Source organism: Limanda limanda, chromosome 13 (assembly GCF_963576545.1).
Source record: "Limanda limanda chromosome 13, fLimLim1.1, whole genome shotgun sequence".
Lineage (NCBI taxonomy): Eukaryota > Metazoa > Chordata > Actinopteri > Pleuronectiformes > Pleuronectidae > Limanda > Limanda limanda.
This window is the reverse complement of record NC_083648.1, coordinates 6,440,556-6,453,556: the sequence shown is the minus strand read 5'-3', so window position 1 is coordinate 6,453,556 and position 13,001 is coordinate 6,440,556. Positions and strand designations below refer to the sequence as shown.

Sequence of the window (13,001 nt, the reverse complement as noted above, 5' to 3'; positions counted from 1 at the left end):
GACATTTAGGAAAAAGTAATGGGAAAAGAAAGATTTAACCTTAAAGAAGCACGAGAGAATGTCACAGGGAGTCTGTTCGCTGAACTCACCTGGAAGTCCGTCACCAGGTCTCGTCCGAAGGTGCCGATGGGCGAGTCCCGGGACATGGAGGTGACCGAGGACAGGAAGCTGCTGGACTCGGTGAGGTTCGGCATCGGAGACAGATCGTCCGTCCGGTCCCTCAGACCCTCCCCGACGTGGTCCAACTTCTCCATGAAGATGTGCAGCTCGGTGCGGAACGCCTTCATGCGCGTGTTGATGCTGTCCAGGACCTGCGTGTCCGGTTTGGACCCGGACGCCGCCGGCCCGCCCTCCGGGCTCTCTCCTGTCGTCACCAGCAGCCTGCCCTCGAAGATCAAGCTGTCCGTGTCGGTGATGAGCCGGTCCACCGTCTTGCCGAGCCGGTCCGCCTCTCGCTTCACGTTGCCGAACGACTCCCGCTCCTCCCTCCTGCGGTTGGCCAGATCGGCGGCGCTGAGCTCGCTGCCGTCCGAGGGTTTGATGCTCCCGAACCCCGAGGTGGTCGTTGTCCTCTCGAACATGTCTTCAGAGTCACTCTCGCCTCCGATTGGGCCCTCTCGTTTGGGATGGAGGAGAAGAAGCCTCCCGGTCTCCTCGTCCTCGGTGGCGTCTCGCCGCCCGGCGTCGCTCTCTGCGTCGCTGTCTCTCGGGCTGCCGGTGCGGAGGCCGGTGTGAGCGGCCAGGTCACAGCGCTGGACGTTGGACATGAGGACGCGGTTCTCGTACTGCAGCTTCATGACCTTCCCACTCAGCTCATTGATCTGCATCCTGGCCGACTTCAGCTCCTCCATCATCAACCCGCTACCGGAACCGTTCCCGTTCCCGCCGCTCCCGGGTTTAAAGAGTATTCCTTCGCCGCCCTCCTCGGCTACGGACCCGGAGCTGCTGCTCGGGCCGAATTTGAAGAGGTTGAGTTCAGTTGTCAGCTGCCTGTTGTGGTCCTCAATCTCTGAGATGGAGCGGCGCAGGAGCTCGGCCTCCTCCTCCACAAACTGAAGGTGGCGACGTAGCTCACTGGCAGAGTCCAGCGCGTCGCCACCGTACGGCGAGGAGGGCATGCTGGAGAACGGCTCCCGCCCGAAGAAGTCTCTTTCGTACTGACACCGGATGTCGTCATTCTCGGACCTCAGGCTGCGGTTCTCCACCTCCAGCTCCACGATCTTCCTTCCCAGGATGTTGGCCTCCTCCTCCACCAGCTTGAGCCGTAGTCGCAGCTCAGCCTCCCGAGTGGTGTGAGGGCCTCCGCCCGAGCATTCAGCCAGAGGGAGAGGACTGTCCACGTCCCCGTAAACCGTCTTGTACTTCTGCAGCTCCTGCTCCAGTTCATCCTTCTCCCGGCCAAGCTTCGCCATCTTCTTCCTCATCAGGCTGGACTCCTCCTTGGAAAACTGGAGCTGGCACCGGAGGTCTGCACTGTCCTCCTAGAAAAATACAATAGTTGCATATTTACAAATCCAGCAGATACAGAGAAACATTAACATTCATTTGAACTGGTGCGTCTGGTCACCTGATTAATTAAAGTCCATTATTCACTGTGTTTTACTGTAGAAATATATATCAAAGCAGCTTTAAAGGAATACAGTTGACCAAATTTTATACTTTCATTATCATTTCATTATTGTCCTATCTACCTATATACATCCTAATGTATCTAAGTATTGTCTCTGGCTCTCAACCTCAAGCCCATTCATTTTTTTAATGGAGATGAAACTGTTAAAAAGGTTTCCAGCCTTTAATTATTAAAGAAATTACAAATAACAACAGATTTATCCTTCAACTCCAAATATGTGATGATATTGAAGTCCAGAAAATAATATTTCCATAAATTCTTTACCTGACTTGAGGATTTCTTGTCCTTGAATGTTTCCCTGCTTCCTCGTCTCCTCAGAGCGGTCTGTGAAAGAGTAGAGAAGAGGGATGTGAAACATGAACTGTAAATGAACCCAAACATTGATTTAGAAAAAACAACAACTACTGGTTCTCCTCCAACTATCACAGCTGATTCTGCAGAAGGGAGTCGGAAAGTTAAAAACAACAACATCACAACACAGTGATACAAACATTAAAAGTGGCTTTTTGAGTTCAGCAGTGAGAATATCTGCAGTTTTGTGAAATGAAGATGAAATATCTGGGATCCCCCTGGGTGGCTGCAGTATAGTTCATAAACTGACTCGTGACTCCATAGTGGAGAGGCGGTGGACTAGTGGCAGAAACTTGGACTATGGGCAGAAAAGGTCTCTGGTTCGTCTCTGGTTCGACTCCACGGAGAAACAACAAAAAGACGAACCTGGATTGATCTGTCCAAAAATCCAAGAGGATTCTCCCTACCCTGTCTAGTGCCCCTGAGCAAGGCACCTTACTCCCCCAACATCTGCTCCCCGGGCGCCGTACATGGCTGCTCACTGCTCTGTGTGTTCTGCACCAGATGGGTTAAAAGCAGAGGTTAAATTTCCCTACAATTGCATGAGTGTGCCTGTGCATGTGTTTGGGACAAATAAATGTATCTTAATCTTAATCTTGATCTGACAATAAGGATTACATAACATCTCCATCAGGTAGGAAGCATTTAAAAAGATTAAATGCCATATTTACTCTGATTCATGCACAGACTCTAGAAGTGGCCATAGCCTGAATCAAAGGCCAAGATCTGATTAGGAGTCAGTGGAGGAGCAGGAGATAATAAACACTACATGTGATTTATATGTTGCTTGTGTCAGTATAGAGAAACTCCAGATGTACAGCTGATGAGGATGTTCTGTCACTGTGGTTCAGCAGGACCCTTCAGAATCCCATTGAGAGCTCGGTGTGACGGACGTCTTATCCCGGCTCAGATTCACTGACACATGGAGCTTCCACAGCGCTCGGGGGGGAAAGCATCTGTCCGTCCAGTGGAGGAATCTGTCCTGCAGCTCACACTGCAGACGGCACTGCACGCAAAGCCTGGATCACACACGGCCCTCTGCACGGAGGCTTAGTCTTACCACAAATATAATCATTCATCTTTATCTGCTCGCTTACAACATCAGCTGCAGCCGCACAAGACAGGGACGAGAGAGATGGTGAGAGAGAGAGGGAGGAGATGGTTTGAGAGAGAGAGAGAGAGAGAGAGAGCGAGAGAGAGAGAGAGAGAGAGAGAGAGAGAGAGAGAGAGAGAGAGAGAGAGAGAGAGAGAGAGAGAGAGAGAGAGAGAGAGAGAGATAGGGGATGGAGGGAGGAGATGGTGAGAGAGGGAGACAGACAGAGAGACATATAGAGAGTAAGAGAGACATAGAGAGTGAGAGAGACAGAAAGACAGACAGACAGAGAGAGGGAAGGGTGGAGGGAGGAGATGGAGAGAGACAGACAGACAGACAGACAGACAGACAGACAGACAGACAGACAGACAGACAGACAGACAGACAGACAGACAGACAGACAGACAGACAGACAGACAGACAGAAAGACAGACAGAAAGACAGACAGACAGACAGACAGACAGACAGACAGACAGACAGACAGACAGACAGACAGACAGACAGACAGACAGACAGACAGACAGACAGACAGACAGACAGACAGACAGACAGACAGACAGAAAGACAGACAGAAAGACAGACAGACAGACAGACAGACAGAGAGAGAGGAAGGGATGGAGGGAGGAGATGGTGAGAGAGGGAGAGAGAGACAGACAAAGACAGGGATGGAGGGAGGAGTTGGTGAAGAGTAAAGGGGAGAGAGAGAGAGAGAGAGAGAGAGAGAGAGAGAGAGAGAGAGAGAGAGAGAGAATACATGCAGAGTGTGAACGTGTTTCCAGGAACAGATGCAGTTATTTAAAGGTCCTGATGAGAAGCTGCAGCCGGCTCTTCTCTAGGAAACAGATTCAATATTAATGTTTCAATCTCAGCGTCGCTGTCATATTTCAATGTCGTTTCACTTTATCAGAAACAGGGAAACTTCACAAAGGCTGTGATGAAGTGTTATTTACACTGCTGGAGGATCTGTAGATTTTTTATGACTCAGTTCACAATCCAAGGATATTGAATTCATAACAAAGTAGAATGGAGCAAATTCGACAGCACATCCCCACAAAAATCATTCCCACTAATCTACCTAAGTTTCTTCAAGATCCATGAATTAGTCCCTGGGAAAACTGGGAAAATGTTGCTTTGGTAAAGACAGTAAAAGAAAATTTGTATTTTGCAATAATATAAGATTCTGTTGGTCAACTATGAATCAGCTGCTGTCATTAACTCTTGAGTATTTGAGCCTGTTTCTTTACTTCATCGCATTTTGCACTTAAGATTTATTTTTGACACTTTATTGGAACAAACAGTTTGAGGATTCAAGGCTTGGCCTCAAATATTTCACTTGAGAAATAATAAATGAGAAACATATTTTGAAAGGAGGAGACAAAGTCAGCGAACAGTAATATCATTCATCACGGTTCCAAGCTGCGAACTGTGTCCTTCCTCTCTGGAGCAAACTCCTCACTGGAGGAGCTCAGTTCCCAGTGGATCATACTGGGCAGCGTGAATCATCCATGGCCAGACAGATGGAAAGTGTGAGTGGGGGGGGGAAACCGGTTTTGCCCGAAGCAGGAATGCACTTTGACTCAGTCACCCACTTAGAGACGACACCACAACACAAACACAACCGAACAGAACACAGTGACAGTGTGAGAAGTGTGTCTCTCTTTTGCGTGTTTAACTTCATTAAAAACACACAAAAGTGGTCAAAAAAGTCAAACCAGGGTATCAAGAAATTAGTGAGGCTGCTTCTCTCCAGGTTTCACCCCCCTTTGCAGAACACCTTCCGCACGATTACAGAAACCCAGCTTTCTCTCTCCATAGCACTCAGTGCAATGGAAAACACCCAGGTGAACCATTGTCAAGTGCAAGCCCGTGAGCAATGCACAATTCGGGGCCAGTGACTTGTGTTTTCCCGGACGTCATCCCTGGTTCTCACACGCTGTGAGCTCCAGACGGGCACTGGTCGATTTTTACCCGAAAATCGAGCCCCATTCCGGGGTAAAAAAGTGTGTCAGAGTGCCTGGATGATGGCGGAAAAAAAAGTCATGAAAATGAATGAAATGACGGTGTCACTGCGTCAAATACGATGCCATGGGTCATGTGAGCATGTCAAACTGTTTGTTATTTCATTAAAAACACACAAAAGTGGTCAAAAAAGTCAAAACAGGGTATCAAGAAATGGAGTTTCCCACGATGAGGATTCTATAAATCAGATTTACTGACACAGTTCTCTGCCGATGTGTTTTAAGCTCGTCTGTTTTCCTCCACACTGAAATAGATACTTCTGCCTGGAGCTAAATATGGACGGGTTCACAGTACATGGTTGTTTTCAAGCATCTCTCACCGTGTGTTGATAACATGACGTGTTGTGTAATCTCATCATAACACAAAAACACACTGATGTTCCCTCAAAAAGAGAAGCAAACACATTTGTTTATGCTCATATTTTCACAGTTTCCAAATTAGCCACGTGTCAAAATGACTGAGAGAGCGATGACAGGTCACAGTTGTTTACACACTCTGCTCATCTCTGCCTGTAATACCCCCCCGACCACCACCCCACCCACCCCCCCGAGTATCTCCAACACCAGCCGCGGTTTAATTCCCAGCCGTGGTGACGGAGCCGACCTCTCTGGGGAGACAGGGGATTAAGTCGGCATCTTGAGCAAAGCCGCTCTGAACCCCCGACAACCAGGGATTCCTGTTCGCTGTGTGCTGAACTCAGTCTGAGGCTCGGCTCCACGACGGCAGCGTGAGGAGAGAGGAGAGGAACCGAAGGAACAGGAATCGATAAGATTGTCTGTGTCCTTTACCTGTAAATACAAGTGGGCAAACTGACCTTTAAATACCAGAAAACACTAATCCCCCCAAAAAGTTGTTGTTTGCTGTTCCTCTGATAATAAAGGTTTGATATAATAATTCACAGAAAGCAACTTATTCAATGTTTTCTGGATCCTTTCTTTTGAACAGTTTTAAAACTATTTCACATTTAGACATTTTTATTTATCCAGATTCCAGCCGCCTGTACGTTAATCCAGTATTCATCACAGCGACGGTTGAATGTCTGTGATGTTTGAACAGACTTTTGAGCTGAAGGAACAAGACGTCACACTGAGCCGAGTCTGTCACAACCAAATAATTGGATTAAAAAAGGTTTAAATAATCAACAGTTGCCGACCTGATGGCACAACACAACCTGACATAGTGACGCCTCCTTAGCAGCTTGGGTTTTTAACGTTTCTTACTAAACTAAAAACTCAATCAGCAACACAAACACACACACACACACACACACACACACACAACTCCACGTTATTTGCGTGAGGGCGTTTCTTCCACTTAAACACTCCAGTGCAGTCAAGTGCAAAAACATTGAAAAAAGCCCAAACACAAACACAAACACAAACACTTGCATCGCTCTTCATCATCACTTGCATGCACTGCTCTCACAAGCCTTTTAGCCTGGGTGAGTGGCAGGCAGGCGGGGGGGCAGCTCCAGCTGGTGTCGGAGCTGAGCTGCTGTACTGGTGCAACTGGTTTAACTCCCCTGGGCATCTGCTGCCAGCTGAGGGCATTAGCAGATTGTAGTTACACAGTCGTAACCCTGATGGGACTGGGTGAAGCTGTGGGTCCCGACTCACTCGCTCACTCGCTCACTCGCTCACTCGCTCACTCGTTCACTCTTTCACTCTTTCACTCTTTCACTCTTTCACTCTTTCACTCTCTCTCTCTCACTCTCTCACTCACCCACTCACTCACTCACTCACTCACTCACTCACTCACTCACTCACTCTTTCACTCTTTCACTCTTTCACTCTCTCACTCTCTCACTCACTGAATGTCTGTATTCCACTGGCTTTCTGTACTTTCCACCTATACCGCCTGATCCCTTTTTCTACTTGGTCTTAATCCTTCTCTCCCTCCCTCCCTCCCTCCCTCCCTCCCTCCCTCCCTCCCTGCCTCTCTTCTCTTTCTTCCACCTCTCCATCCCTTCATAATGTGGCCTCACACATGTCACCCGTGAAGGACATGTGAGATGCAGTGGGGGGGGGCGTGTGCTCTCTGGTGTGTTGTCCCATCCCTCTGAGAACCAGCTGGACTTCAGACCATATAAATTAGGTCATTCAGACAGAAAAGACACATCTGAAGGCTTTGAACTTTAAGTTAAGGGTTATGGTTGAAGGTTAAGATGAAATGTAAACCTCGGATTAGGCTATAAAATGAAGATTGTGTTTCAAATTCCTGATTTCATGCCATAGATTTAGGTTGATTAGAAGTTTAGGGGTTAACTGGACGTTTTCCTGCAAAGCTGAAAAGTGAGAAGCGTTGCAAACTAGGAAAACCTTTGCATTGAGTGTTTCCTGAAACTGAAAAGTGTTGAGCATCAGAGACACAGTGCATCAGACTGACTCACACAGAGCACTGGGCTGGATCATGTTGTGTTGTGATGCAATAATCTTGGTTCGATTTCAGGTTCAACTGGATGATCTTGTATTTCTTTTTGCTGAAGATTTCCCAGCAGCAGCCTCATTAAAATAGATTTGAGTTAAATTTAGAATCAGGATGGAGCTACAGACGAGTTGAATTAAATTCATTTTGAGATTAGATTAGAATTAGTGGTTTGGTCAAAGGTGATGAAGGGATTAAGTTTAGGCGTGGACGGGGTTTCAGGTCAAACTTAATGTCCTAAGAAATCGAGTTAGGCAGAAGTTGTATGTGAGTGTGAGTGTGTGACGTCAAGACAGAGAATGGTGTGTGTGTGTGACAGTATTTTGTTACTCTACTTTGCACTGAAATTAGAGCATTAAGGTGTGTGTGTGTTATGTGATGGCCCAGCCTGTCAGCCGTGCCACACATGGCTGAGGACAGCCAGGCAGAGGCAATCCAGAGGCGTGGTGTTGGAGGGGCGGTACTACCCCAGGGGATCCTCCTGGAGAGCTCCTCCCCTCCCAGGTGTCTCTTGTTGTCTCTCACAGGTGGACTGAGTCAAGAGGCAATCAGGAGCCCTTTAAAAACCAGAGGAAATGGGACCAGAGTCTCTTGAGCCACTGAGGGAGTAGGAACCAGACGCTTTCAAAAGGAGTCTCAGGGTAAGAGGCCAACGGCCTGCCTGTTTGTCAGATGAAGAGGATTAACTGCTGTCTTTCTCTCTCGTTGCCATCAGGAAGAGCCCGCTGGAGCCCCAGACCCCAACTGCCAGACCGGCAAAGCTATTTGATTTATCTTTATGCGCCCTTTTCCCTATCAGTTGTAAATAAACGCCTAATTTCGATTTACCACACACCCCTGTGTCTGACTGCTCTGTTTCCAGTTTGCATACCCACTGTTCTCCTCTTGCAAGGCCGGGCTCCCACAGTTTGAAGGTGTGTTCTATAATCCATTAGTGTCAATCCAGGTCTAAAGGGAGAACAGTATAATCTATATGTAAAAGCACATCACTCAAAAGGTTCAGTTTTGCACAGTGAAGCTCTGACACTGAATGAAAAACATGATCCTGGAAACTCTGGTGAGTTCACAGAGGAAAAGAAGAATATTGTGACCCGCCCGCTTGCGTAAAACGGAGACATTTTTGGAACAAGTGACATCGCACAGTGACATCATCGACGGGGAGGGGAGGAACAAAAATATTTTGGGGGGGGGGATGGAGGATGTGTAAGAATGGGAAAACACAACGGCAGCATCTGTACTCAGCAGCTTGGCCTATTTCAGATTTTGCACAGTGTGGATCGGGGCGTCTGGCTGCGGTAATGGGATTTAACAGGAAGCGTGGTGTGACCAGCGAAAAGGGGGCGGGCTGGAGGGATGGAGGGGGGGGGGGCCGGGGGGAGCGGTGCACAAAAGGAGCTGCGACGGCCGCTGGATGCAGATAAAGCCTTTCTCCACCCTGACAGAGGAGCCTAAGACCCCAACACAACAGAATGAATATCGCTCAGCCGACGGGAGAGCTCAGAGAGATAAGTCGCTGTGAAATGTTCCGAGGCAGATTATATTAGTGAGATCTGGATGAATGAGCCTCCAATCTGGACTGTAATCCCTTTCAATAAATTAATTATAACGACACACAAACTTGACTGGATGCACATGAGTGTCAAACACCCTGTTTGAATCGTTTAATCAAATGTTTTCTCTTCATTCGAGGACATATCCCGATGCAGGCGAGTGTTTTCTATTCACTCTCCGGCTGCAACCTGATACACGGAGCTGTGTTATTTTTATAGACGATCAATCTTTGGCTCTCAGCACCTGCAGTGGTCTAAATATACTACATCTGTGGAGATGCTCTATCTGGCCAAACAGGAACCCTGCAAATCCATCGCAATTCAATTTGCTCCTGAACATGCGTCGTTGCAAAGACCCAACGCCGGCTGCCGGGAAATAGCTGCGGCAGCGATATTTCAAAAAGCAATAAGCCAATCCAAGATGAATGCATTTAAAGTCATCCAGTAGAGTGCGCTACTGACACTAGGTGCTCATGTGTTATCGACCACGTCTGTACATCTGCAGTCTCCTGCATGTGTCTGAGACGCTGTGGGTGTAGCATGAGCTTCTTCGTGCTTCGTGGGTTCATATTACTGTCGGTGCATGAGACACAGGCAGGATGCAACAGTCTGAGGTCACTCCAATGTCAGAGCATCCCCAGCAAACAGGAGCTGTGAACAGATGTAAACAGACTCCATCCTCCCTGTGGCTCCTGCAGCTCGACATCCAGACGGGTTCATTTCCCTCTTTTGAGTCAGTTCGTTAGTCGAAGATCTAAAAAAAAGGAAAAACTCCTCCACACACAAGATCTTAAAGCTGCACTCATCTATATTTTCAGATTAATAATAGATCAAATGTCTGCATGTACTGTGAAGGGAGTTGCTTGTATAGTGGCAGAGTGTCTTATCACAGAGTATTTCAATATCTTAGAGCTCCACAGATGCAGCTTTAATGTTTTGGTTCTCTCTCATCAGCGTAACTTGTTTTTTCACATAAAAAAAATCAAAAACCTCATCATACACAAGCTACGTTCAGACACAACAGACAGTTTAGACACCAACTGCAAAAACCAGCTGGAGAGGAAAGTGGCTTCAGAGCAAAAGGTATTTTCTTCAGGAGGTGGTGGAGAACAAAACAGAGCTAAAAGCAAAGTGAATATGGAACTTACGATTGTCAGGACGACACAAACATGGCTCCAAAACATTGAGATTAACGTGTTTCATGTAAAAATGAATAAAAGACTTAAACAAAACAAGAGCTGCTGGGAATTTATGGATTGAGTATTTATAAACCTTTAATATTTTAAGTAAACCAATGAATCAGCATGTATTGTTATCATCTCAGGGCAATGTTCTGTTTTTCTTTCTTTCTTTCTTCATTCTTCTAACTTTAAATGTCAAAAACAGGAATGTGATGGGAAAACCTGTTGCGCTGCATGATGTGCACAACCTTATATTCCAAATAAAGTCTGCGACAAGGAAACATTCAGAACAAAACATCCGAGGTGTCGGATCTTTTCTTCTGCTCCATGAACGCAGAACAACATTGTGGCTGAAATGTTATTAACAGACAACACAGGAAATCCATGATCTGTATCATCGCACAAATCTTATTAACTTATCGTCTGTTTGTCGGACGTATTCCACAGTAATGGAATTATACATTTTCGAGTTATCTTGTTATCGTATAAAGACAGAAAAAAATTGACCAACGAAGCACATTTGCATCGTAATAAACTGAACTATAAACGAGGTTAGTGTGTTTGCTGTAAACCCCCGTGGCAGTAAAGTCTGTTTTATACGAGGTGTCAACTGAGCTTCTATTCCCGGTCGCCCACTGGAGACTTGTGGCTCCTATAGACCGGGAAAACAGTCATTCCCCGAGGAATCGATACTGGTAGCTATAGAGACGTATGCTGAAATGCACAGGTTATATATCAGCGTGAGCCCAGTATGCCTGTCTATGTGTTTGTGTGTTGATGAATGTTTGTGTGTGTGCGTGTCTGCAGGAGGTCGTGTGTGTGAGCAGCGGCGGGTCACTCCCACACTGCTCCACTCGCCGCTAAGCTGTCCCTGACCCTCAGTCTGAGACCCGGCGGCCATTAAAGAGCAGCACAATGGAGCTTTTCTGGGGCGTGTCACTCGCCTTTCACTCGCACTTTACAAATCCACCCCCCCCCGCCGACCAACGAAGCAGCCTGGCACGCTGTGTGCAGAGGAACACGCTGCCACGCTGCCACGCTGCCACGCTGCCACGCTGCCACGCTGCCACGCTGCCACGCTGCCACGCTGCCAGCTGGCACACACCACACACACAAGGTGGAGACAACTTTTAAGTGTAGCAAGACAATTCCCCAAGAGTTTTTCTACTAATCCCTTGTGCAGAGCTGATTCTGTTACATGCTGATTTACACACAACAACAACAGGAGACAGTAATTACCGGTAATAGGACTAATAACTGAACAGAGGATAATGGCCTCCCGACATAAATATGTGGGCGTTTGAGCGACAACAATTTGTTTTCCTGCCACAGTGAATCAGGTTTAACAGTGTAACACAATCTCGGCCTTGTGATGAGTCACCGTGTGTGTGGTTGTGTGTGTGTGTGTGTGTGTTGCATGCATGATACATTGACTCGTTGGCAAACTGGTTCTCGATCTGCCTCGAGTCTGTTATGCTGAGTCGGCAGATCCCACGGTGAGAAGGCGGCAGGAGAGAGAGAGTGAGAGAGAGGCCATACTTCAGTGACTGCTCCCATTAGCCGCTTTAGCTTCTCCCAAACGTGTGATTACAATATGATGCATCTCACGGTACCTTCCTGACACGCAGCCTGGACCGATTCATTTCTATTCTGCAGGGTTTAGCATTTTATTTTTAAGTGCATAAAGCCGTCCATGAAACGACTCTACATGCTCGTGTATCAGCAGCCAAGAGCTCTGTGCCACGCCAGCGTATTCTGGATGCTTTAACGAGAAGAAAAGAAGGCAGGAAATAAAAGGAAGGAGGGAGGCAGTGAGGATTCTGTGTTATCTTCTTTAAGATAAGAGGATATTAGAGCAGAGGCAGGTGGATAAGAAGGAGGGCAGGTGGACTCGTCCTGCAGTCTGTGGATCTGTCCACATCACTGAGCCGACAGCGATAAGGAGAATAAACGTGAGACAAACAGCTGTTTCTATGGAGACTCCACTGCTAAAAGCAATGAATAACCCATTATTATATTTGAGGGGGATAAGATTTCGGTATAAACGCTCTTGGGTGAAATTATACATTTATTATAAAAGGAGAAACCTTTCAACTCCCTTCAAGAAGTCAAGTGAAAAGTTTACTGATCATTTGCTGTTACTCATATGCTGTTGTTCTGTTTATACAATGTACCACAATATTAGAAAACAACAAAAACAGGATATTGTGTATCTGATGTGTAATTTAGTTTCTTTCTGGTTTAATCACATGCAGGGTTCTCAGGTTTATCTTGTTCCCTTCGAGGGAACCGCTGATCCTGACTGAGCCGGTTCTCACTGTACTATTTGCTTGATTCTTCACGAGTACACTCGTCTCAGGTCTCTCAGGAAAACACACTAAAGAAGGAAAGTCTGAACTAATTAAGCACAAAGTCTTTTAATGATGGTCAGAGGAGACTCAGAGGCAACAGGCAACCGGTCGTCCTGTGAGCAGTCGTGAAGCAGGAAATCTCCACACAGTAATTAATGACCCTCTGCGTCACTGGCCCGTCCATCTCTGGCTACCATGGAAACGCATGCTTTGAGACGGACAATCTGAAAAATCTGGGCTCGGCTTCTTTGACACGGAGAATTGAGCGATTGATTAAACATTATAGAAATGCTTTAAACTTTACTTAACGTTTTCCTCCTGACGTTAATGTTCTCGACTCTCAGTGACGTGCGGCTGCTGCTGTTCCTACTTGTGCTGCTATTAATCATCTCTGACCCGCCT

At 46.9% G+C, this 13,001-nt stretch overlaps 1 protein-coding gene across 1 annotated transcript in view; it reads right to left on the bottom strand.

Annotated features, from left to right (window-relative positions):
• LOC133017933 (microtubule cross-linking factor 1) overlaps positions 1-13,001 on the bottom strand; it is a 53,656-nt gene that overhangs the window by 28,089 nt on the left and 12,566 nt on the right. The window contains exons 3-4 of the mRNA XM_061084188.1: positions 1,895-1,954; positions 90-1,481 (exon numbers count right to left, since the gene is read on the bottom strand). Of these exons, the coding sequence (XP_060940171.1) occupies positions 90-1,481; positions 1,895-1,954 (1,452 nt within the window). The remainder of the gene's footprint in view (positions 1-89; positions 1,482-1,894; positions 1,955-13,001) is intronic.